This window comes from Corythoichthys intestinalis, chromosome 16, assembly GCF_030265065.1.
Source record: "Corythoichthys intestinalis isolate RoL2023-P3 chromosome 16, ASM3026506v1, whole genome shotgun sequence".
Lineage (NCBI taxonomy): Eukaryota > Metazoa > Chordata > Actinopteri > Syngnathiformes > Syngnathidae > Corythoichthys > Corythoichthys intestinalis.
In genome coordinates, this window is record NC_080410.1 from 12,274,146 (window position 1) to 12,301,986 (window position 27,841).

A 27,841-nucleotide genomic window follows, 5' to 3' on the forward strand; every position below is an offset into this window, starting at 1 on the left:
GTACAACATTCTGCTAGATCTCGCAAGAAATCGGCTCTCACGAAAAAATAAATGACCACTGTGTCAATGAGACAAAAATAGGATGACTGGCGTGGAGCAGCAAAGATTGACCCAAAGCGGATCCCGTAGGAGGAAAATATGTCGGCTCCTGTTTGACAAGCAGCACGCTACCTGTTAGTCAGGTTGGAACACCAAAACACGTCTGAGAATTTTTCAAATGACGCGCAACGGTTCAGTTCCATCACTGCCATGCCTTGCTTCCGTTTTTAACACATCGAAATCTGTATTTGCGACTGTCGCGGTTGAAGAGAGCGGGCTAACCCACGAACAGCGACCACGGAAGCTAACGTCAACGTCATCAGAAAGAAACTGAAAATATACTGAGTTTTTACCCAAAGTCAGTGCAAAGACCAGATCTTCAGCAACAACAATGAACGTAGCAAAAAGTGGCTATCGTGTTTTCTCGGCAAACTCCTCAGTTGCATGCACAGAGCTGGCGAAAAAGATAACGGAGTAAGAATCATGTTAGAATTGATCAGCAAACTTCATCGTGCATGCTAAAAACCGTGAGCTATTCAAATAGCGTTATTTGTCTCGATGTTTTGCTATTCTGTCAAATGCCTTTGACTAGTTCTTTACTACTGGTTCAAAAACCCTATCAGCACTTTAGAATGGTTGTAATGGCAACTTATTCATTATTCATTTATACTGATTTTTCTGTGTGTGTTTGTTTTGTTTTGAAAGACCGGTTTGTGTTTGCAACACTAATGATGACTATGATCGCCTTCCTTTGGTCTTTAGGCGACTTGGAGTTGAGCTGGGAAAGTCTGTTGTCTTTCAAGAGTCCAATAGTGGTAAGAGAAAACATTGATCTTCATTTTATTGATTTATTGATAATCTAAAAGGACTCTGGGCTATTACAAAAAATATATTCAAGACATTTAGCTAGAAATGTTTTCATGGAGTGCATACTGATTTCAGCGTATTGCCATAGAGAAGATTGTGATTGTATGAATATCGAATTGACTGTAATTTGAGTTCAGATTATGAACAATAATGGTGTATATTAATTATTTGTAGCAGACAATGATACAGTGGTATGAAAAACTATCTGAACCTTTTGGAATTCCTCACATTTCTGCATAAAATCACAATGAAATGTGATCTGATCTTTGTCAAAATCACACAGATGTAGAAACAGTGTCTGCTTTAACTAAAACCACCCAAACATTCATAGGTTGTCACATTTGAATGAGGATAGCATGCAAACAATGACGGAAGGGGGACAAATAAGTAAGTGAGCCCTCTGCCTAACGAGACTGAAAGATGAATTGAAACCAATTTTTACCAAACAATTTTAAGTCAGTTGTGTGCCCAATCACTAATGAGTGGTTTAAAGCTGCCCTGCCCACTATAAAACACACTCCTGGTTAGAATTGTCTTGATGAGATGCTTTGTCTGATGTGCGTCATGGCTTGGTCAAAAGAGCCATCTGAAGAACTGCGATCAAGGATTGTTGATTTGTATAAAGCGGGAAAGGATACAAAACCATCTCTAAAAGTCTGGATGTTCATCAATAGACAGTCAGAGAAGTTGTCTACAAATGGGGAGAGTTTGGCACTGTTGCTTCTCTTCCAAGGAGTGGCTGTCCACCAAAGATGACGCCAAGAGTTCAGCACAGAATACTCAGAGAGGTAAAAAAGAACCCTACAGTGTCTGCTAAAGACTTACAGAAATCACAGGAACAGTCCAATATCTCTGTGCACACATCGACTAAATGTAAAACTACGGCCAAGAATGGTGTTCATGGGAGGACTACACAGAGGAAGCCACTGCTGTCTAAAAAACATTGCTGCTCATTCAGTGTTCGCAAAAAGGCACTTGGACACTCCACAGAAGTTTTGGCAAAATATTTTGTGGACTGATGAAACCAAAGTTGATTTTTTTGGGAGTAACACACAACATCATGTGTGGAGGAAAAATGGAACAGCTCACCAACATCAACACCTCATCCCCACCCTGAAGCATGGTGGAGAGAGCATCATAATTTGGGGCTATTTTGCTGCCTCAGGGCCTGGCCAAATTGCAATAATTAATGGAAGAATGAATTCAAAAATTTATCAGGATGTTTTGCAGGAAAACCTGAGGCCGTCTGTCAGACAGTTGAAGCTAAAAAGAGGATGGATGCTGCAACAAGACAATGATCCAAAACACGTGAACACGTAACAAGTAAATGAACTTCAGAATAGTTTAAGAAGAAAAAAAAATACACGTTCTTGAGTGACCAAGTCAAAGTCCAGACTTGAACCCCATTAAACCCCCACCTAAAGACAGCGATTCTTTCCAGACATCGGACTGAACTACAGCATTTTGTAGAGAAGAATGGGCCAAGATTAGTCCTCATCGATGTGCCAGATGTGATCTGCTGCTACAGGAAGCGTCTGGTAAATGGTGTTACACTTGTATAGCACCTTTCCACCTTTTAAGGCCCTCAAAGCGCTTTACACTGTCTCGTCATCTACCTACTGTTGACGCGGCACCAGGAGCAACGTGGGGTTCAGTATGTTGCTCAAGGATACTTAGACGAGTTCATCAGGGGGAGAATAGAACCCACAACCTCTGGGTTGGGGAAGGACTACACTACCACTGAGACACGTCATGGTAGAAGTTATTGCTGCCAAAGGGGGCCTACAAAATATTCAATGTAATGGTTGACGTACTTATTTTTTCCCCCTTCTGTGATTGTTTGCAAACTGTCCTCTTTCAAATATGAAAACCAGTAAATGTTTGGGTGATTTTAGTTAAAGCAGACAGTTTTTTTATTTGTGTGATTTTGACAAAGATCAGATCACATTTGATGGTGATTTTCTGCAGAAATGTGAGAATTTCCAAAAGGTTCAGATACTTTTTCATACCACTGTATGTGGCAAATGTATACTTTGCTAGCACAATTTAAATTTGAAACCTGTCAGATTTGTGTAAGGACTACTGTCAATTATTTGGCAGAAAATAGACTTTTTGAAAATTGCTTTGTTTGGCAATGGCACAGTTGGTACCTGGAATTGTCCTTGGACAGAAGGGTCAGCGGTTCGTTTCCCGGCTACGACTGCCCACTGTCGAATTACCCTTGGGCAAGGCACTGAACCTTAATTTGCCCCAAATGGGTTGGCAGCACCTTGCATGGTAGCAGCACCGTTGGTGTGTGATAGTGTGCGTGAAAGGGTAAATGTGTGCTAATGTAAAGCGCTTTGGGCATGGTAACCATGTAGATAAATATGCTATATAAGTACTGTCCATTTACCATTTTGGTTTGCAGAGACGAGAGTTGATGTAAAAGAGTCTGTACGTGGGCAAACCATCTTCATCATCCAGACCATACCAAGGTGAGTGTAGCATCATCTACCCACTGCAGCTATAAATTCATAATTCATATTCTGTCATTCAACTTCCGGTGATGGGTTATTATTTTACTCCAAACAGAGATGTAAACACTGCAATCATGGAGCTGCTGGTCATGGCCTATGCCCTTAAGACCTCATGCGCAAAGAACATCATTGGCGTTATTCCATACTTCCCTTACAGCAAACAGTGCAAAATGAGGAAGAGGGGCTCCATAGTATGCAAACTGTTAGCGTCTATGTTGGCTAAAGCAGGTAACGTGATTAATTTTAATCATCTTATTCGTTTATAAATAAATCATTTGATTTGGCAGCTTTTGACCCTGTTTTTCTGTATTTATTGCATGTGAAAACCCATGTTTTGTTTTCTAAGGTATCCAGTCAATTAATCTGGGTCGGTTGAATTTAAAATGAGAGTAGTATGGGCAGTTGTTTTGTTTATAGAGTATGTTTAATTGGGTGGTGACCAGTTTAGGGTGAACCCTGCCTCTTGCGCACAGTTGACTGGGATAGGCTCTAGCAGACTTGTGACCCAGGTGAAGATGGATGGTTTAATATACTGTGTGTACGCCTATAATCGGCGACCTTTCGGTGAATTGTTTGTCACTCTGTTTAGGAATGAGTCAGTTGTGGTAAGAGCACAAGCAATATTTTGGTCTCTCTGACTAGTCACGGCAACATGGCAGTGAGATACGCCCTTAAGACGTTTATTCATCAGCCTATAGACAAGTTTCCTGAGCGAAAATTGGGAGGCGCAATCTTCGACATTTTCTGCTACGGACTTCTGATTTAGACAGAACAACATGAAGTGCGGCTGAAGTGAGCAGTGTGTAGACAAAGTTAAAACTGCAAAATCAAACCAGAGGAACATACGGAATCTCCAAAAATGGATTCAGCACGACGTAGATGAGGCTCTGGGACTTTCTGTGTTGTGCGGTTGTTCTTATCACTTCGTTGATCATTCGTGGACACAATTCTAACAATCTGTGCTGCTTTTATTAACATGAGGTTTAGATTGATATGCTGGCCACTTGAGTGACGAAAATGAGGCAAAATTGCAAATAATATTACAGATGCCGGATGAAGAAGCGCTGACGCGGATTTTGTCGTTACAAAGAAATACTACAAGGTATTTTTCATATGGTTAGATTATTGTTATGGTGTTATGAGATCATCACACATGATATAAAACCAATAGTATGTCATTCTTTTTTTTATTGCAAATATTGATCGTAATAAAACTTTTGGACAACATGATTCCATTTTTTGTTTTATTTCAAAGGATTTGTGCATTTGCAAAACAGGTCAATAAATCACAACTTATAAAATTATTAGAAAAATATTAGCGAACGTGGAGCATAAGTCGAGCCTTCCATCATCAAAGTAGAATGCACGTAGTCTCGATACATGTCCATCAACGTAGTGTTGTTGTGAGGCGGTGAACATTTGTGTCAAAATTTCAATTAAAAAAAGTGCCTTCAAAACTTTTAAAAAAGTTTACTTTTTCCTCTTCAATCAGTTTTTTTTACTAACTTATTTTTTGATTGAATAATAAAGACAAAAATGTCCTAGCCAAAATGTGGCCCAAACCCAAAACGTTACTTCAACTAAAAGTTTCAATAAAAAAAAAAAAAACTTGACTTCAGTAAAAAAAAATTCAAAGAAAAATAGTTTTCAAATGCATTTTTTTTATTTAAAAATTTATTTTTGCATCCAAACACATTTTTTATTGAAAATATATATTTCGATTGAAGAGAATTTTTTTATTTTTTATTTTCTTGTTGATTGAAGCGACTTTTTTTGGGATTGAATAATAAAGACAGAAATCTACCTCCATACTGGTGCTGAAAAATTTGGTTGTACTAGTGCCTCCAGTGTTATTATTTGTGTAGATCCTGCCAATTCAAGAGCAATTTTCTGTTAGCATATAAAGATCTCATGACCATGTCTTTTACTTTAAAGGACTAGCACACATCATCACCATGGATTTGCATCAGAAAGAGATCCAGGGTTTCTTTTCTTTTCCCGTGGACAATTTGCGGGCCTCCCCATTCCTGATCCAGTATATCCAAGAGGAGGTGATAATTCCACCCAAGCAATAATGTTGCCAACAGACTAATGTAGCTGTATTATGATGTGATGTGCATTTTCTCCTTTGATCATAGATTCCGGATTACAGGAACGCCATCATTGTGGCCAAATCCCCAGCAGCAGCTAAGAGGTAAAGACACTGAAAAAAAACAAAACAAAACGATGTTACATTTATGTTACCAAAACATAATCAATCTTGGTATTCAATTCATATATATGAGGACGTCTAATTGATTTAAATGCCCCCTGTAGGAATTCAGTGTTTTCGTGAGTGGTGGTGGCGGTGGCAAATTTTTGCTGAATGGGTTGTCAGGAAAAGATAAACCTTTCAAACAAACAAACAAAAAAATACTTATTTCCAGGTGGCAGTTTTGCAAAATGGCACAAGTGTCAGTTAACAACACTGCAAAGCCCAAACTGCCAAATGGTGATGGCTTTGTGCCTGTTTAAATCTGTTTAAATACAACCTGAAATGACAAAAATGAATAGAGAGTGACTTTTGAAACAATCTGCATATCCATCAATGTGCCTAATTTAAATAAAAAAACAACAACACACAATGGGGTAAAGGCAGTGCATTAATAATAAGATATACACTCACCAGCCACTTTATTAGGTACACCTGTCCAACTGCTCGTTAACACTTAATTTCTAATCAGCCAATCACATGGCGGCAACACAGTGCATTTAGGCATGTAGACATGGTTTAAGAAAATCCCCTGCAGTTCAAACGGAGTATCAGTGTGGGGAAGAAAGGTGATTTGAGTGACTTTGAACGTGGCATGGTTGTTGGTGCCAGAAGGGCTGGTCTGAGTATTTCAGAAACTGCTGACCTACTGTGATTTTCACGCACAACCATCTCTAGGGTTTACAGAGAATGGTCCGAAAAAGAAAAAATATCCAGTGAGCGGCAGTTCTGTGGGCGGAAATGCCTTGTTGATGCCAGAGGTCAGAGGAGAATGGCTAGACTGGTTCGAGCTGATAGAAAGGCAGCTGTGACTCAGATAACCATCCGTTACAACCAAGGTAGGCAGAAGAGCATCTCTGAACGCACAGTACGTTGAACTTTGAGACAGATGGGCTACAGCAGCAGTAGACCACGCCGGGTGCCACTCCTTTCAGCTAAGAACAGGAAACTGAGGCTACAATTTGCACAAGCTAATCGAAATTAGACAATAGAAGATTGGAAAAACGTTGCCTGGTCTGATGAGTCCCGGTTTCTGCTGCGACATTCGGATTGTAGAGTCAGAATTTGGCGTCAACAACATGAAACCATGGATCCATCCTGCCTTGTATCAATGGTTCAGGCTGGTGTTGGTGGTGTGGGGAATATTTTCTTGGCACTCTTTGGGCCCCTTAGTACCAATTGAGCATCGTTGGAACGCCACAGCCTACCTGAGTATTGTTGCTGACCATGTCCATCCCTTTATGACCACAATGTACCCAACTTCAGAAGGCTACTTTGAGCAGGATAATGCACCATGTCATAAAGCTGGAATCATCTCAGACTGGTTTCTTGAACATGACAATGAGTTCACTGTACTCAAATGGCCTCCACAGTCACCAGATCTCAATCAAATAGAGCATCTTTGGGATGTGGTGAAACGGGAGATTCGCATCATGGATCTGCAGCCCACAAATCTGCACCAACTGTGTGATGCCATCATGTCAATATGGACCAAACTCTCTGAGGAATGCTTCCAGCACCTTGTTGAATCTAAGCCACGAAGAATTGTGGCAGTTCTGAAGGCAAAAGGGGGTCCAATCCGTTACTAGCATGGTGTACCTAATAAAGTGGCCGGTGAGTGTACAGTATAATGTTAATTCTCAATCAGACATACAAATGGTGTTGTATGCTAATACCATTATGCCAGCAAAAACATGCAGCTACTAAGTACAGTAAAGAGTGCCCTGTGTTCTCATTAATTTTTCTAGAGCTCAGTCCTATGCAGAGCGCTTGCGCTTGGGTCTGGCAGTGATTCATGGTGAGGCTCAGTGTTCTGAGTCCGACATGGCTGACGGAAGGCATTCACCGCCGTCCGTGCGCAACACCACAGGACACACAGGATTAGAGCTTCCTTGTAAGAGAGCTGTTTTTTTAAAAATTGCTAACCTTTGTTGTCTCTTTAAAATGTATTTCCTGACTCTGTAGGTTGGATGACCCCAAAAAGCAGCACTTTTTTTCCTGTAGTGGAAATGGGATTTTACAGACTGACATTTATCCCAGTGTTCTATTCATTTGTCATACGTGAATCGAAAAACTGTTTTAGTTTTAGGCTGTTTTTCACTCATGCCATCCATCATACATAAATAAATAGGATGTGTTGTTTTTTGTTCTTGTTGCGTGCTTTGGTTCCCTAAATATTCCATAATCACATTGTAATCTTAACCTTAAAAAACAATTAAAATTTGCATATTTTTTGCCTTCTAGTGTTAGCAGTTGTAAAGAAATTACGATATATTAAAACTAGAAACCTATTTATTTTAGACAGGACCTTATTGCTCGATTTAGCAAAATTTAGTGGATTAGAATATTTCAATCTTTTCACTGTCTCAGTTACTGGTAATATTTTTCTGTGTCAAAAACCTCAATGATTTTGGATAGAGTCCATATCCTTTATGTAATCTAACCAGGGTCAGTATCATATACAGGTAGTCCCCTGGGTTACAACGTACCCAACATACCGGTACTTGATCTTGACTTTATGTCGCTAGAGTCTCATTCGCCATTTTGTCTCCAGCCGTTATATAACCCCTTTTGAACTGTTTATTGTATATTTTCAATTGTGGTTAAACACTTTGGGCGAGTTTGTGATTATTTTTGATGATGTACGGACGCTAACTGATACATGCTAATTGTTTGTGTGAATTGTTATTTCTGTATCAACAGCTAGTGATAAACGCAAGACTTATCTCCAAAGTCATGGTGAGGACAGTACAATGACCTATAATGCATGTTTTTGGATAGTTATTTTGAGATTTGGGGGTATTTATGGATACTTAAAGGGTTAATTCTGACTCACACGGAAATTCGGGTTACGTTTCCAGCGTAGGAACGGAACTCGTTCGTATCCCGGGGACTACCTGTACTTAACACAACACTGAACTCGTTGCATGAACTATGAATTGATGTGGTTGCATGGACTATAAATTGACAGCTGTGTGTTAAGTTTTTATTCGTAGTTAACCATTTAGTATACATTCATTTATAGATTGGACTTTTCCTTGCTAACCAACAACAAGAACAACAAAAAACCCTAATATAAATGTGTCATTGGCAAATGACTCCAAAAAGCTTATATCCCACATCCCCTTTATTTAACAGATATGTTTCTATTTTTACGTATGGTTTTTACTCTTACCATTGACTTTAAAAATCCTCCCCAGAGCTACTATTGCCAAATTCAATCAAATAGCAAAAGAAAGAATATTGACTCAACAAATCCAAACTATTAATAAATCATTATTCTGCAAGAGGATTTTCCAAGTCTTGGCATCATGTGTTTGTGAATTACTTGTGCATTCGTGTTTAATGTGGTGTTTATTTGTTGGCAATAGCAGGCAAACAACAAGCTCCGTTCCCTGGCATTGAGCTTCCAAGTACGAGCGTAAACCTGACCTACATCAAATTGTTCCTTTTCAAATGGTTCCTCAGTTGTTAGTGCATGTGCCTACAAAGGGTTTGTCACATCTTGGGAAAAATAGTCTGGATTGAAGGACAACTGGTGCAGAGAAACAAGAGTCATTTCCTTTTATATAGTACTTTATGTGTGGCACTTTTTAGAAATGTTAAAAAAAAAAATATTCTCCCTCATCCAATATTCCAGACACTTCTGCAAGATGGACCAAACCTTCTTTGTTTTGTAGCGTTCTGATTTTATTTTCTATAAATCAAACCAGAACCATGCCAAACATCTTTTTGAATTCTTATTAATCTTTACCTAAATATCTGGAGTCCGGACTCATCTTGCCAATCAGCACATGTTGCATCCTTGTTAGACCTGCTCTTTCAGAACATCTGATTAACACTTTGCTCTTCTCGACTGCATGTGATGAGACCGATGAAGCATGCTTTTCTAATTTAAAATGTGTATTTGCAGAAACAGGAAATGCAAAAAAATAATTTGCTTGACACGTGTAATTATTCAACTAATATCCTCAATTTTATTTACTAGCTTAGGGTTTTGTTTGTGTGTGTGTATGTCCATTTGTCTGTTTGGAGAAGTACTGTTATACCCTTTCAAGCAATTTCAAGATTATACATCTCATGTTTCAAAGTGTCTCGCGAAGTCGTCAAGAATTTCACAGGAGTGTGTTTACTGCTAACATGGCTATCAGTTGTTTCACTTAAAGATGTTTATGTGACTGACTGATGCTGTGAGCCTCGCAGTATTCAGTAGTTTTCCACTAGGCATGCACTTCCTTTCTACTTTCCCACTTACAATTGGCTTGGCTGGCTGATTGTTTCCTTCAACCTTTGAATTAATAAAAAGCATTTACATGGCACAATTCTCGCAATGCAGCTGTATTTAGAAGAAAATGTAATTTATAACAATGATAACATTGCTTTTACTCTGTTGTGTCATTATTGTTATACAGTGGGGCAAATAAGTATTTAGTCAACCACTAATTGTGCAAGTTCTCCTACTTGAAAAGATTAGAGAGGCCTGTAATTGTCAACATGGGTAAACGTCAACCATGAGAGACAGAATGGGGGGGAAAAACAAAACAAAACAGAAAATCACACTGTTTGATTTTAAAGAATTTATTTGCAAATTAGAGTGGAAATAAGTATTTGGTCACCTACAAACAAGCAAGATTTCTGGCTGTCAAAGAGGTCTAACTTCTTCTAACGAGGCTCCACTCGTTACTTGTATTAATGGCACCTGTTTTAACTCATTATCGGTATAAAAGACACCTGTCCGCAAGCTCAGTCAGTCACACTCCAAACTCCACTATGCCCAAGGCCAAAGAACTATCGAAGGACACCAGAGACAAAATTGTAGACCTGCACCAGGCTGGGAAGACTGAATCTGCAATAGGTAAAACGCTTGGTGTAAAGAAATCAATTGTGGGAGCAATTATTAGAAAATTGAAGACATACAAGAGCACTGATAATCTCCCTCGATCTGGGGCTCCATGCAAGATCTCACCCCGTGGCGTCAAAATGATAACAAGAACGATGAGAAAAAATCCCAGAACCACACGGGGGGACCTAGTGAATGACCTACTGAGAGCTGGGACCACAGTAACAAAGGCTACTATCAGTAACACAATACGCCGTCAGGGACTCAAATCCTGCACTGCCAGACGTGTCCCCCTGCTGAAGAAAGTACACGTCCAGGCCCGTCTGTGGTTCGCTAGTGAGCATTTGGATGATCCAGAAGAGGACTGGGAGAATGTGTTATGGTCAGATGAAACCAAAATAGAACTTTTTGGTAGAAACACAGGTTCTCGTATTTGGAGGAGAAAGAATACTGAATTGCATCCAAAGAACACCATACCTACTGCGAAGCAAGGGGGTGGAAACATCATGCTTTGGGGCTGTTTTTCTGCAAAGGGACCAGGATGACTGATCTGTGTAAAGGAAACAATGAATGGAGCCATGTATTGAGAGATTTTGAGTGAAAATCTCCTTTTAATCAGCAAGGGGATTGAAGATGAGACGTGGCTGTCTTTCAGCATGACAATGATCCGAAACACTCAGCCAGGGCAACAAAGGAGTGGCTTTGTAAGAAGCATTTCAAGGTCCTGGAGTGGCCTAGCCAGTCTCCAGATCTCAACCTCATGGAAAATCTGTGAAGGGAGTTGAAAGTCATTGTTGCCCAACGACAGCCCCAAAACATCACTGCTCTAGAGGAGATCTGCATGGAGGAATGGGCCAAAATACCAGGAACAGTGTGTGAAAAGCTTGTGAAGAGTTACATAAAACGTTTGGCCTCCGTTATTGCCAACAAAGGGAACATAACAAAGTATTGAGATGAACTTTTGGTATTGAACAAATACTTATTTTCCACAATGATTTGCAAATAAATTCTTTAAAAATCAAACAATGTGATTTTCTGTTTTTTTTTTTTTTTTTTCCACATTCTGTCTCTCATGGTTGAGGTTTACCCCTGTTGACAATCACAGGACGCTCTAATATTTTCAAGTGGGAGAACTTGCACAATTAGTGGTTGACTAAATACTTATTTTCCCCACTGTACCTGTTGCAACTTGACTTTAAAAGACAGGCTAAATTAAATGCCCTTGTTTATAGTTTGTTTGCTTTATTATTTTTGGTATGATTATTTCAAACTCACTCAAATGAACCTGAAATTATAATTTGAAATACATTGCCTGTATTGCTCGTGTTAGGATTCAATTGCCATTTGCACGAAGAAATAAACAGTTCAAATCTGTGATTGTTAGGTGAGGTGCATTGTGATTATTGCGTGCATGTATGCCAATATTTACTGGAAGCAGTGATGTTGGACTGATGAATGACCCATAAGATTGGCAAGCGCGAATGAAGAATCCCTTTGCAGTGGTTGTCATACACTTTTGTTCAGTGTCAAATAAGTTTCTCTGGTGCATAGTTTTTCATATGCACACTGCTGTCATATGCCTGCCATGGGCAGTTCCCTTCCGATTGGGTATCCTGGGCTGAAAACCTTCTTGGTTCTTTGCATGGCATGTGCTTTACGTTTTGGCATTTCAGATAAACCTCCTAGGGGGTAGGTGGGGTAGAATGGGGGGAAATAATTTGTTCCATTAGTAACTTTCTATTGCCAATTTACAGTTGCGACTGCTTCGTATTGCCAATTATATTATTGGTTGTAGTCCATTATTAAGAAGGAATTTGGCACACTAATTTTCCCTATTTTGCAAACCATTTTCTCAACCCATTTTACCCAATCTACTGAGTGACTTGTAATGAGGTGAAATGCAAAATCTTCAATGTCCCTTACACAAAGTAATTTGCTTTTCAGTAATGATGGCCAAGGAGAAACCTCCCATTACTGTTGTTGGGGACGTAGGGGGAAGAATTGCCATCATCGTGGTAAGAGGTTGCTACAGTGTTGTTGTTGTTGTTGACTGTATCCCATCAGAGGATTCATTTGATTATGTGCCGCTTCGATTTTTGGGGGGGGGGATCAAGTTCTCTTGTTCTGCTTAAATATGTGCACAAACATAGAGTCAAATATGGGGAGTGCACTTATTATTGGGCACCTCTTATCATACAGCTTAAAGGTGTTGGGTGTGCTGTATCCTCTTCGTTGTCTATATTCACTATTATTGTATTTTTTGTTTACACCCCATTTCTTCTCAAAATAATTTGATAGGAAACATTTTCTTCATTTTAAATTTGAGTGATTTCAAGAATTCCACATTATAATAATTTTTTTTATGAGTCCTACTACTGTGTGTGTTTGTATATGCTTACAGTGGTTTGTAACAGAGATCGACCAATATGGGTTTTTCCAGTACCAATACGGATTATTAGTAGTTAGAGGGGCCAATAACTGATTTTTGGAGCCGATATTCATTTGTAGTGAAGGTTTTTAAAAAAATTGAATAAATCAAACACTGAACTTCATTAAAATGCCTAATACGTCTGTATTGAATCACACAAATAGAAAATAATAGCTCCAGAAGGGCCTGAATTTCCTAGACTCAGAAACATCTCTTATAAAGTTGAATAACAGGTTAAATTAATAGCTCACGAAATTTTTCCACAGAAAATATATTACCGCGATTATAAAAACAGCTCTCGACTAATGGAAAAACTAATCATAGAAATAACAAATATTTAACCCAGTTTTAATTGGATTTTTACATATCGGCCATTCGGATTAAAAAAAGGCATATACCGATATTAGGGCTGTCAAACGATTAAAATTTTTAATCGAGTTAATTACAGCTTAAAAATTAATCGTAATTCATCGCAATTAATCGCAATTCAAACCATCATTATAATATGCCATATTTTTCTGTAAATTATTGTTGGAATGGAAAGAAAAGACACAATATGGATATATATATTCAACATGTGGTACATAAGGACTGTATTTGTTTATTATAACAATAAATCAACAGATGGCATTAACATTATTAACATTCTGTTGAAGCGATCCATGGATAGAAAGACTTGTAGTTCTTAAAAGAAAAATGTTAGTACAAGTTATAGAAATTTTATATTAAAACCCCTCTTAATGTTTTCGTTTTAATAAAAAATTTGTAAAATTTTCAATAAAAAAATAAACTAGTAGCCCGCCATTGTTGATGTCAATAATTACTTGCACAATGATCCTGGGTGCTGAAGCCTATAAAATCAGTCGCACTCAAGCACCAGCAGAGTGCAGCAAAACTCCGCAAAACACAATTAACAAGTGGGCCTTTCACTCTACTGTCATTTAAATCTGTCTGAGCTGGGCAAGTGCGTTAATTGCGTCAAATATTTTAACGTGATTACTTAAAAAAAAATAATTACCGCCAGTTAACGCGATAATTTTGACAGCCCTAACCGATATATGTCAAATTTTTCTAATATTGACTAGTGATCTCTAATTTTGTAACCTTGCTAAAGGTGCTGAACCCCACAAGTTTAACATATGAACTCACTGACATATGAATTCACTGAATCCTTTGGATATTAATAAGAAAGCAATTTTTTTCAAAATTAAAACCGCTAAGCTAGCAACCTAATACAGGGTACCCGTGGGTTATTAAAAGTATTAAAAAAGCATTGAATTTAGTTTTCCATTATTAAAGGTATTAAAAGTATTAAATTAGCTGTTGTAAGTCTGGAATTTTTTCACCATGGTCTTAATTTTCAAGAACATCTCAGTGCAACCTAAATTATATCCGTGTTTTTTTTTTTTTTAAATCCATAGCGAAGATGACACATAGAGTTTTTACGATGCACTGCACTACAAATCAAAATGCAACTCGTGCGTGCCAAACCACCACAACCAGCAAAACGGAGAATCCATCCACCTCTGCATCAGGAATGCGTCCGTTTGTCGGTGGAACGAAAACCCTGCAGGCAGAAGTATTGTGGATTCTGAACACCAAAACAGACCACCATTCATATACTTCAAATGAGTCCATTGATGATCTGTTTCGGATATTACGTCATTTTTGGTCGGCATCGACTGTCACAATGTTGGTCATATTGCGTTTTGTTCCAGAGGGAGCGTTCCCGATGTCTTAACTGTCTTTTGTAACGAATTTTCAGTTGGCAGAAAAAAAACTCACATTTTCTTAATGTTTAAATATTCAACATATTTTTATGACCATTATAAATGCATTTACATAATGAAATAACGCTGGAAAAGTTTGTTAAACATAATGTTGCTCAAGTCGTGTTTTTTTTTCCCCCGGAGGGAGCATTCCCGACTTCGTAACTGCAGCCAATTTAAGCTCATCAAGACTTTAAGATAGAGGTAAAATCGGGCCTAAAAAGTCCAGCCCGACCCGAACTAGTCCGCGGGTATTAAAGGCCGACCCGCGTTTTGTGTGATAACATTTGTGACGATGTCTGCATAAGAGCCTGTCTTTTATAACGAATTCTCATTTGGCAGGAAAAAAAAACGCACATTTTCTTAATGTTTAAATAGACTACATATTTTTATGATCATTATAAATTTATTTACACAACGAAATAAAGCTGGAAAAGTTTGTTAAATATAAATAAACAGATGCGGTTTTGCAGACTCGCAGAGGGGAAGATTAAAAGGGCGTATAGGCACGCTCTGCGATGACCATACAGCGCCTTCTTTTTTTTTTAATCCAAATTATTTATTTTATAACAAGTATTCCTTAGTTTATCATTTGTACATCGTTAATATATACTTATTTCAAAAAGTTAGCGAGAAAGAACCCTGGCCCGGCCCGGCCCGACGTAATAATTGACATTTTAATTTTGGTCATGTTTTCAGTTTAATTTTGCTGTTTCCAGCGTGCTATGTTTATAATTGCGATGTTTGTTTACCGCTTTTCCTCTTACTGCGAAGAGGGAGGACGTTACATCGGCCGCCGCTATGATATTTAAGTCATCAGCCATGTGCTGTGACCCGGGAATTTAACGCCTGCTTTCACGCACAATTTCGACACGGGAAATTGTTTTCACACACAACTGCTGCACGGTTAAGTCCTGCGATATTCCCGTTGTTTTGGAGTATGTGATAGGGGCTCAAGTTACATCCAGATACTTTAGGTTGCAATTGATGGGTCATGCGAAGGCAGTGGACCTGCTTAAACATTTCGGTTTGCCTTTCGAATGAATGTGAATTTCGCCGTTTTAACTCAAGAGTTAGCCATGTTCACTGGGTTTTTGGCAGGTGCACAAGCAGCTAGCCTGTTACAGAAGATGGCTGGTCTGAGTCCTGTCCTCCTCCTTTTTTGTCCATAATTATTGTGTGCGTGTGTGTGTTTACAAAAATTCTGACAGACTTTATAATGTTACTTTAAATGTGTTTTAATTGTATCTTCAATATATAGGGATGGGAATCGAAATCCGATTCCAATTCAGAACCGGTTCCGAGTGTTTCGAGGCCTTGACATCACAATGAAAAAGCCTTAACAATCCCTTTAACGATCCCTAAAGACGCATATTGCGTCGTGACGTGTCTTGTTGTCCAGACACATCAAACTAGCATGGCGCCAAGAACCACTCGCTCCAAAGTTTGGCTACACTTCACCAGGAAAAAGTGTGAAAATGAAAGGTTACGATAGTTTAGCACGAGCACTGCCGCCGTAAACATAACAATGACGTAGGTTCAAACGCTCGAAAGTGTGTCTTCACGAGGAAAAAATGACAACAAAGCGACTTGCAGTCATTGCGAGATGGAAATAACTGCATCGGGAGGGAATAGACTGCACTGTCCTCACCGAGACGCTAAGGCTCAGTCCTGGCTATACAGCTAGCTAAACTCCCAAATGACGATGGAGAAGACGTTGGTATAATTTGCTGACTTTATTCAACCATCACTTGAAACTAAAAATAGAAATGAAACAAATCAATACCGTCCCCAATAACAAACAGGTTCGCATCAACGTAAATCAGCGATGATTAGCTGCTAACACAGTCATAACAAACAGCATGCGTTCGCTAGCATTAGCACATCGTTTAAACCACTACACAACTGGATTTAAGTGTCCGATCGCGAGTGGAAACACACAACAACAACACAGAAGATGATACATACAGGCGTTGGCTCTGTGGATATTTTACAAACATTAACAAAGAACGTAGGCTCGTGGCAGTGTTTCCCTTTCTCACTAACTCGCTCACTGGCTTGGATGCGGCATTTCTTCTTCTTCGCGCTCTTCTTCGCGTGAGGAAGCGCAAGGGCGCCACCACTTGAGGGTGAAAGCGCCATTAAAAACTAAAAGGCATGCATTTCAATATACTAGTAAATAAAAACAGGGGTCCCCAAACTACGGCCCGCGGCTCCATATTTGGTCCGGCCCTCTGAACAATGCCAGAGAGCATTTTGAATTTTTTTTGTTTTTGTCTCCCTCAGTAGTGTTATTTATTTCCTGGCCTTTTTCAGTGAATAACTCAGAGAGGGTTATTTGGTTATTATCTATTTAATTAATAGTGCTATTATTATTTATTATTATTTTATTATATTATTATTTTTATTTTATTTACTTTTGTTCCGTGAAGAATCCACAGAGGGTTATTTGATTGTGGCTTTCTGAAAAACTTTTTTTTTTTTACATTTCGCACTCCTGCAATCATCACACTTTTTCTGTCACAAACTGACCCCGGCCTCTCATCAGAGAAGGGAAAAGTTATTTGGCCCTCACAGGAAAAAGTTTGGGGACATTGCCAAAGGCAGAACAACGACCTATATGCCAAAATATACCAATATTTTTTATTTCTATTAGAAAAATGTTTCAGTAAAATGTTACACATTCTTGTGCATTTGCCACTTATTGCCACAGTTAACATTGAGGCTTTGGGCCTCTTTTGACCTCGTTGTGAGTTTGTAAGGTTGTGACTTCTGATTAAACAAACTTGATGCCAATCAAAATGTTTGTTCTTCTTTTTCCCGAAATTAGAATCGATAAGAGAATCGATAAAGAATCGAATCGTTAAGCAATATCGATAATGGAATCGGAATCGTAAAAATCGTATCAATTCCCATCCCTATCAATATATGTGCATTCTTGGGTCAAACACACTTAGTAATTGAGGTTAAATTTGATGTTCAGTGCTTTATTTATTCAATATGATTCAATATGATCTAAATAATGGGTGCGAGAAAAGTATTAATTTTCAGTTGAAATGGCATTAAAAAAGGTCTTAAAAGTCTTGAATTTAGATTCATCAATCCTGGGGGACCCTGTCAAATTTCAAATTTACTGAAATATATTCTGCCTTTTGCTGTTGATTTTCACACTGGAAACACACTGTTCCTTTTTTTTGGTTTTCATGTCTACATTCTAATTTTATCGTCGCATGACATAACTATTTTCATGAAGTAAAATGACACAGATGTTTTTCATTTTCTGCTCAGTCCACATTGCCTATAGACCCTACCCACGTGACGTCACAACTCCGCTCTCCTGAATGGTACCGCCCAATTGTCCGTCAAAACATAGTGTTAACCTGTTACGGCTACGTACATTCCTCCTATTTACGGCGTGTTTTTCTGCCCCTTAACATTAATAATCAAAATGGTGAAGGCGTGTGTGGCTGTTGGTTGCACTAACAGAGAAGATGGAAGGAGAGACTTGAAGTTTTACCGTATTCCGAGGGATCCAAAGAGGAGAGCGAAATGGACGGCTGCAATTCGACGTGAAAACTGGGCACCAAAAAATCACCACAGACTATGTAGTAATCATTTTATATCCGGTAAAATGCATTTAAGATATACTTAGAGGGTTTTGGGCTGACAAATAACCACAATTAAGATCATTGCTAGGCTAATCGCCGACAACATACACGTATGTATGTAGTGAGAGTGCTATCGCTAAACCATATAAACATTAAAAGCCTTAACTCCATTGACAAACGACATGAAATACATTAGACTTGACAGTGGATGTTAGCAATAACAAAAGATTTTGAATTGAAAATTTCGTAACTCACCTTTCCAAGCACAAGATAGATTCCTGCCGAATTTTCGTGGACGAGGACCTGTTTCACCCAACCAGCAACGAAGTATTTATAAGCCTCCAAGCTCTTGAAGTTTTTCAAATTTTCGTGAGAATAGGCTGATTTTGTGTGGACAAGATAATATCAGCGTAGCAGATGTCAGGCAGACAGGGCGAAGACAGTGGGTCGAAAAACATCGATTTGGGCATCAAATATGGATCTGGCGACTGTATAGAACGAAGCTTTTCCACATAACGCCTTTTATGCAACACATCCAGTGAGTTTACGGCATCAGAAAGCACCGGGTCTTCCATGAAATGCATTTTAAATTCCTCCATCAATTGAAACCAATGCTAATACAGAGACAAAATGACGGACAAGTGGGCGGAACCATACAGCGAGCACGTGGTTTTGTGACGTCGGTGGGTAGGGTCCATAAAGGTCTTTTATACCTCCTCATACCAAGGAGTTAGTTTAAAACAACACCTCGGCTTTTGTCAGTGGATGTCCCTGTGTGTCTTAACCTTCGCCAAACCTCTTAGACTTACTCTGCAAACCTCAGGGGTTTGGAGAGGGGTAACCACTGTTCAGTATATGGCGGAAAACACTAAGGTGACTTGAAGTTCCTCTCTGAGATCCCCGATTTGGCCAAATTTCAAAATTGTACGATATGCACGTGTGATACATCATTGGAAAGCTCAAAATCTCAATTTTACAGGGGAAGAAAAATTTTGAACAGGAGGGCATTTAAAAAAATAAAATAAAATTTAAACAGCAAAACCCTAACTGGAGGTGAGAGCATGAGAGAGGATAATTAAAGACTGATTTGACATGATTTTAACGAGATATTATCGCGTACTTGTTTCGATCCAAAAACTCTATGTAGCATGTATCACCAAGTGTCAAGACACAACTGTGAATGGCCACTGGCAAATTTATTTGGGATTTCATGGGTGAAACATGGTAATATAACAAGGGTCGCGATGCAGAAATCGCAGACATTAAGGAGTGGTTGAGATTTTCTTTTTCATATATTTACCCTTTTAAACTTTTTTTTTTCCCAATTTTTCTTTGTTTGGATTATTTATCATCTAACATCGGGGAAAATGTGACAGTAAGATAAAAAAATACAATTAAGCGATAGTTATGAGGTAGATATCCGTGACTTATTTACAGACACCATTTTTTTCATTGTGACGTAATTTGTTTAAAAGTTTCAAATATGCGAGTGAATATTTTTTTAAAGTCGTTTTTTTTTTTTTTAATGAAATATTAGACATCAGTTAATGATTCAAAACTAAAAATGACATTTTGAATAATAAATATAATCTTCTTTTTATGGCTGGGTTGAAACAAAAGCGATTGCTCAACGTCTGCAAACGGGGGTTTCAAGGGTAAAACGGACAAATTAAAAATAGTTCGGGGGCTTAATGCGACATGAATCTGCTATGGCAGCATATAGACATATTGGTGTATTGGACACAACAGTTCTTTTGGATTAAAATACAGCAGTTTATTTTAAAGAGGAGTGCAAGAGCAGAAACGGCTTTTTCAGTTGATTCTGTGTTTTCCGCCATAAATATATGTGGCTATATAATATACACACTCACCGGCCGCTTTATTAGATACACCTGTCCAACTGCTCGTTAACAATTAATTTCTAATCAGCTAATCACATGGCGGCAACTCAGTGCATGTAGGCATGTAGACATGGTTTAAGACAATCTCCTGCAGTTCAAACCGAGCATCAGTATGGGGAAGAAAGGTGATTTGAGTGACTTTGAACGTGGCATGGTTGTTGGTGCCATAAGGGCTGGTCTGAGTATTTCAGAAACTGCTGATCTACTGGGATTTTCATGCACAACCATCTCTAGGGTTTACAGAGAATGGTCCGAAAAAGAAAAAATATCCAGTGAGCGGCAGTTCTGTGGGCGGAAATGCCTCGTTGATGCCAGAGGTCAGAGGAGAATGGCCAGACTGGTTTGAGCTGATAGAAAGGCAGCTGTGACTCAAATAACCACCCGTTACGACCAAGGTAGGCAGAAGAGCATCTCTGAACGCACAGTACGTTGAACTTTGAGGCAGATGGGCTACAGCAGCAGAAGACCACGCCGGGTGCCACTCCTTTCAGCTAAGAACAGGAAACTGAGGCTACAATTTGCACAAGCTCATCGAAATTGGACAATAGAAGATTGGAAAAACATTGCCTGGTCTGATGAGTCTCGATTTCTGCCGCGACATTCGGATGGTAGGGTCAGAATTTGGTGTCAACAACATGAAAGCATGGATCCATCCTGCCTTGTAGCAACGGTTCAGGCTGGTGGTGGTGGTGTAATGGTGTGGGGAATATTTTCTTGGCACTCTTTGGGCCTCTTGGTACCAATTGAGCATCGTTGGAACGCTACAGCCTACCTGAGTATTGTTGCTGACCATGTCCATCCCTTTATGACCACAATGTACCCAACTTCAGAAGGCTACTTTCAGCAGGATAATGCACCATGTCATAAGCTGGAATCATCTCAGACTGGTTTCTTGAACATGACAATGAGTTCACTGTACTCAAATGGCCTCCACAGTCACCAGATCTCAATCCAATAGAGCATTTTTGGGATGTGGTGGAACGGGAGATTCGCATCATGGATGTGCAGCCGACAAATCTGCACCAACTGTATGATGCCTTCATGTCAATATGGACAAAACTCTCTGAGGAATGCTTCCAGCACCTTGTTGAATCTATGCCACGAAGAATTGAGGCAGTTCTGAAGGCAAACGGGGGTCCAACCCGTTACTAGCATGGTGTACCTAATAAAGTGGCCGGTTAGTGTATATATACAGTATGTGTGTGTATTGTTCATCCCACACAAGTGTTTCTATTTGAAACGACCGATGTAGAATGATTCTATTGACTTTTGCAAGGTAAATCGGATTGAATAATAACAGGACATTCTTTTTAACACAATTTAGTATATCCAAAGTTTTTGCCAGATGATATATGATTTGTCATTTATATTCGAGATGTAAATGAGCTTTGATCTTGGTTTCAAAGGTGGTTGCAATCTATTGACAAGCCACACAGTTGCCGGATTTAAACTCGGTCAATGACTCATTCTGACCTATGTTCTGCATAAAACAGTGGAGAAAATACATTTTGATGGTAGAGGACCTTTGAGAATATAAATCTTTTTGTAGCTACCTAGGCTTGTCTTTATTCCTGAATTATTTCCTAAACCTAAACTTTCTGAGCAACTACAAGCAATAACATCTTTTCTATTACAGACAACAAGTCTTTCTCATCTCTGTGCAGATATTTTGGTCTCCACCTGAATTGTTATTATTCAGCAACACTGGAGGGTTTTCAACTCTGAGCAGAAGATCATACCACAGCATTTCAATAGTATTCAAGTTCAGAAGTTGAATGGGCTACTCCAAAACCTATGTTGTTTCACCTAAGCCATTGAGAAGTTGATTTATTAAGATTTATTGATGTGTTTTGGATCAATTTCCTGCTGCAAAAGCCAAGAGTGCTTCAGCCTGAGGTCACAAACTAAACGCAGTCTTCTCCTGAAGGAATTTTTGGTATAGCGTAAAATTAGTATTTCCATCAATCACTCCAAGGCATGCGGGTCCTGAAGAAGAAAAACTAACCCAGACATTACACAAGCACTACCACCATGTTTGAGTTTGGAGGTCTGGATGTAATAATGATTGGGTGTGTTCAGTGAAAATGGACTCAACTTTCCCAAAAATTGTGATTAGCTTCAGTTAATTTATGATCTTACAAGGTGTGGGCAATTACCTTTTCCACACGTCCAGGTAGCTTAAAATTGGAATTGAATAAGTCAGTCAGTTTTCTTTAATAAATAAAATCACCATTTAAGTCCACTAAATGTGCAAAAACAGTTGAGGTAACATGCTATTATGTCCTAACAAACTATAAACACTTAGTAATCTGTATTAAATCCTGCTAGACTTAACAGAAACACTCTGAGTTTTTGGAGGGTGCTTGAAGCATCAACATTCACTAATTCATGACTGCTCGATTTATTTTCCAGGATGATATCATTGATGATGTAGGAGATTTTGTGGCAGCCGCTGAGATCCTGAAAGAAAGAGGTGCTTATAAAATTTACATCATGGCAACACATGGATTACTGTCAGCTGATGCCCCACGTCTCATAGAAGAGTCAGCCATTGATGAGGTAAGGACAACTGAACTGCTTATCAATGTGTCACCATTATAGCATCCAAAAAGAAAAGAATATCGTGAAAAAGTACTGTATTTTAAAGTAACCTTTCATTATTATTATTATTGTAATTAAAAAAAAAAATGAAATAACAATATAATTTTATCAGGTTTGCAGTACAATTTTCATTGAAAATGCCCAGCATGTCATTTTTCAATCTTAAGCTTTTAGCTTGCATATGCAAAAAGCTATACCCTCATTAATATGTGGCTGACTGGATAGAATTTGAATGTATGATTTCTCTTTGCTAAGGTCAGCCGTTGGGAACTGGGTGTGTCATTGGTATGTGTTTATATTAGGAACACATGTAGCCATTGGCGAAAGGCTCAAGATACCTTTCCATCTGTTTTGAGTTATTTTGCTGGTTGGGGTGTGACACCACCACTAAATTTATTTTCTGAGATACTGAATTTTGAGATTTCATTAACTGTAAGTCCTGCTCATAAATGATCAGGAAGTGAAGGCTACAAATAATCCACACTGTGTAATGACTCCATATAATTTATAGGTTTCACATTCTGAAATGAGTTATGATTTCCCCCCATTATATATTTTAATTTCACAATTTTTATAAGTACCAGTAGTTTTCCTTATCAGTAGACATTCAAAATAGTGAATGATGGGGATGTCCCGATCGCATAATATTGCGTCCAAGTCATATGATTTTGAGAATCTGCTCCACGGGCATTAATAATAATAATAATAATCCTTTATATTACAATAGGGCTCTCGCGCCAGTTTGTGCTCGGGCCCTAATAATGATCATGAGCCAGTAACCTTGATAAGGGCACTTGCTCAGTTAAGAGGGCAAGGGCCAGTGCTTGAGCAAAACCAGGCGTCTATGTGTGCACGCCAATGTGGGCATGTAAGACCGGCCTGCCAGTCTGATTTTGACCATTGGGTCCTACCTGCTGCAGCACATCACTTTCATTCGAGTCCGAGTCACCCGATTTTGAGAATCTGCTGATACAGAGTCCCCATCCGATACTGGGAAAAAAAGTTTTTTTTTTGTTGTTTTTATTATTGTTTTATATGTTAAAGTACTGTACTTTTTACAGTACTTCCTCTTATGCTTTTTCCAGTAGTGTTGCGGATTATAAAACATATTGTTTGTATCTTTCGGCAATGCTTTTGTATTTCTGGATTATTTTTTTTTTTTTTTTAAGCCCTTAAAAAGTAAGAAAAAAAAAATCCTGATTATTTGAATCAGGTGTGTTGGAGGATGGAAAACAAGCTGGATAGGGGCCCTCAAGGACCGACGTTGGCTACCCCTGCTCTAGACAATGAAGACTGACTGAACGATGATTAACACATACAGTATGTGCCTTTGATTGTAGAGCTACAGAACCTTCACTCGCCAGATCAAAGCTACAAACCTGTCAATCATCGTTAACTTTAAGTATCAAAACTCCATCTGCACTGCTGACCAAGAAAAGCAGCAGGAGGGAGAGTGAGAGGCCGCACGAGCTTGAAGCAAAAAAACAGATATATTTTTTAAATTAAAAACCCGGTCCTTTTCACCCGATTCCGATCCTCTGCAAAATGGCGCGATCGACCCGATTTCCGATCACGTGATGGGATCTGGACATCCCTAGTGAACAACAACAACAGCACTCATGGAAATATATGAGTAGCAGATACTGCTGTCATCAACAGAGTTGACTTGCAAATCTATTACAACATCATAGTATGTTTGTGTTAATACTGCATTTGAAATAAAGCTTATGTATGTATTTAAGGTGGTGGTGACCAACACAGTCCCACATGAAGTGCAGAAGCTTCAATGTCCAAAAATCAAAACTGTGGACGTCAGTATGATCTTGGCAGAGGCCATTCGGCGTATCCACAATGGAGAATCCATGGCCTACTTGTTCCGCAACATTGCAGTGGACGACTAGGGTGTGAATCTGTGAAGTGGATCTGGCTGTGACTGAAGGAAGGTGCACTTTTTATAATTTTCCTGCTACTTCAACCATGATATAGTGGAAAAAAACAAAACATTTTATGCATTGCCTCTAAGTCCTTGTTTGTCTACTTACTTACCGTGTCATTCCTCAAATCTCTATTTTAAATATGTGAATAAAATCGCTAAATTCTAATGAAGTACAATTCTAATCTGCAGTGTATTTCTAAATTATTTCAATTTCGTTAATAGACGTAGCCCAAATTAATATTTCTTAAAACAAATAATAGCTGAGAATTAGTCAAATGTGTATTCTTATTCTGTTTTTCCTCTTACTCTCTTTCTGGCATTTGTGGTCCTACCTGCATTACACTGTGATTAGTTTGCATTTAATATGGGGCATGTGGTATCCAGCTACCAAAACTAGCTCATTGCTGACAATTTTGAGGAGTTTTTGCACCATTTATTATACAATTATGGTCAGGTAGGGTATGCTAAGTGAGTTGCTAGGAGGCTTTTTACACCCCTCATGAAATAGTTTTTGCAGAGAAGAAGAACCTCACCCGTTTATGAATGTGTTGATTTTTATCTAGGTGACAATCCTCTGTTAGACTCACACAGATTCAATACATGCACTGAATAGACACTGTAGCATCATCACTTATATTTGTATTCTTAATTAATCTTATAGTTTGCAGCAATCCTGTTAGATCAGAAGTTATACCAGTGGTTCTTAATCTGGGTTCGATTGAACCCCAGGGGTTCGGTGATTCAGTCTAAGGGGTCCGGTGAAGGTTGAGACACGCAGGGCCCTATTTTTGGAGGCTGACTAAATCCAGGCAAAGTGGCATTTTAGACCAGGTTTTGGACTGGTTAGTCCACAATATACAGGCTTTATTCCAGTTCTTTCAACTGCTAGACCTCTATCTGATGGGAGGAGAAGCTGGTTTGCTCAGTGGAAGGTTGACTCTCACTTGGAATGAGGAAATATAACAGACCTATGGGTAACGTGTACTGCCCTGACATAAAAAACAACAACAATTGCGCCACAATTTAGGCCATGAAAATAATAGGTGAGGGAAGGATGCGATAGAATGAGCATTTTGACATTAAAACAAAAATAGAAAGTGGTGAAATGAATTGAGTTTATTTTACTTTTCCAATGTGAAAAGCAAATCAAAAGATTCATGTCTATTTTTTTATGTAACTTTATGTATAAATTTGGCGATCATTTTGTGTGGGGTTTTTCATTAAATTTGATACCATATGAGATGTAAACATGACAGAAACTGCACAGTCATTATTAATGCAACACAGCAGGTTTAATATCGAACAATATAACATATACTGTATTCCTCCAAATTTGAATGAAAAATTTTAACATACTGTACGTGCATTGGGCCAATCTTGGTTTGGTGGTCTGATGATGCTGGAGGCATAAATGTATAAACATACATTTTGGCCTGTTTAAAAACATGCTGTCTAAATGAGAAGAAATTTGAATGAAAATTTACTTAGGTTTTAGGTTTCTAGCTTAGATATATCGATAAGGAATTTGAGAAAGAAAGAAAAAAAAGATTTTTCTAATTCCAGTGGGTTCAGTTAATGCACGTGTGAAACTCGTGGGGTTTGGTACCTTTAGCAAGGTTAAGAACCACTGATTTATACTATTGTTCTGTGGTGCTACCGCGTTAAAGTATGTCCCTCTGTTGGATTAACTTAGCATTTAGCTCAGCTATACTTTCTAACTTAGCATTTAGCTCAGCCATACTTTCTAAAGAGTATTTTCTGAAGTCAGTTTGTGCTGTTTGTGCTAAATGAATGCCTTTTTCAGTGTTTTAAATGTCGGTCCTTAAGTCTAAATATGAAGTAAAGACACTTTTGGCTATATGATCCTGTCAAAGCGTACTTTGATTAAATCTCGAAAAGCAATGTTGTTCGTCCACCCTAAAAAATTCTCGCAATGTGGCATTACTGAACTAAAGGTATTATACCACTGTGCTCCATCACTAAGTATGATTTCTTATTATGGGAAAATCTAAAGTTTCTCTTCAGCTCCATATTAAGACTGAATCAGCTTTGCATACGTACAGTACGTGCTATGAGTCTAAAATTAACTTGAGACAGCTTATTTCAAACCAAAACTGGCGTGATTTTTAGACTTTACCATAATAAAAGCGGATAACTATCGGGTGCCTCGAAGTTGAGTTTGACATTGATGATAAAATCAGTGGTAGGATTATCAAAAATGTGCAAATAACATGTATTTACAGTCTAAGTGTACAGTTAAGTTTAAATGTTTCCTGTTGACCTACTGTATGTATATTTTGAACATGTGCACCTTTTGAGCATTAGTGCTTAATGCTTAGTCTGTATATTAATATATATCTCTGCTCAGCGAGCTCTTTGCTCAGGGATATATCCTCTTAAGCAAATGCAAAAATATGTATTTCCACATTTGCTGATTGTGTGCTTACCTTTTTGCCTTTTGTTTAGTTTTCAATGCCTTGTTTCCTCTAAGCTATACTGCAAATGCATGTGCTGATTCGTAAGCAGGAAGTTGCTGTAATTTAATGTCTTCCCTTTTTTGTTTTTTTGTCAAACTTCCTCCTTGACTGTATGTCATTGTCTGTTCAATAGAATAAAGTACAATTGGGGGGAAAAACTGTTTGCCAGATTGGTGTGTGATTTATTCACAGTTAATGTTTATATGATTTTGATGCCTAGTTCATGTAGGTTTTCTGTGTAGCAGAACTATGCTCAAGGAACTGAGTAACTTATCAGAGAAGATCAGAGTCACTACTGACGGGTCAAACTCAGTCAACTGACTGGTCAGTATGATGGCCATTATGCCTGAACGATATTAGAAAAAACTATTGTTGCCATTTTTGGGGGGGTTTGCAAGATATTGCGATATTAAAATGCGATATTAAAAAAAAAAAAAAAATTCAGAAATTTTCACTAGATGACTTATATAGGGTGTTTGGAAAGACTTTGGATGATTCACCGTGACCACAGTGTACAGTGGTCCCTCGTTTTTCGCAGTTAGTGGGACCAGAACTCGCTGCGATAAGTGAAAAACCGCAAATTAGCGCCCCCCCCCCCCCCCCCC

General features: G+C 38.5%; 1 protein-coding gene across 3 annotated transcripts; it reads left to right on the forward strand.

Annotated features, from left to right (window-relative positions):
- The first annotated feature begins 87 nt into the window (after window positions 1-87).
- On the forward strand, window positions 88-27,669 carry LOC130904513 (phosphoribosyl pyrophosphate synthase-associated protein 1). 3 transcript variants are annotated; one of them, XM_057817319.1, is made up of 11 exons: window positions 88-182; window positions 802-854; window positions 3,317-3,383; window positions 3,481-3,653; window positions 5,361-5,476; window positions 5,564-5,619; window positions 7,425-7,570; window positions 9,048-9,089; window positions 12,461-12,531; window positions 22,635-22,781; window positions 24,566-27,669. In XM_057817319.1, exons 4-11 carry the CDS (start codon window positions 3,500-3,502, stop codon window positions 24,722-24,724), a joined length of 891 nt encoding a protein of 296 aa, XP_057673302.1. In that variant the 5' UTR covers window positions 88-182; window positions 802-854; window positions 3,317-3,383; window positions 3,481-3,499; the 3' UTR covers window positions 24,725-27,669. The 3 variants fall into 3 exon arrangements, with proteins under 3 accessions (XP_057673302.1, XP_057673300.1, XP_057673301.1); XM_057817317.1 differs by having other exon boundaries at window positions 117-513; XM_057817318.1 differs by lacking the exon at window positions 9,048-9,089 and having other exon boundaries at window positions 117-513; window positions 24,566-27,661.
- The last annotated feature ends 172 nt before the right edge of the window (window positions 27,670-27,841 follow it).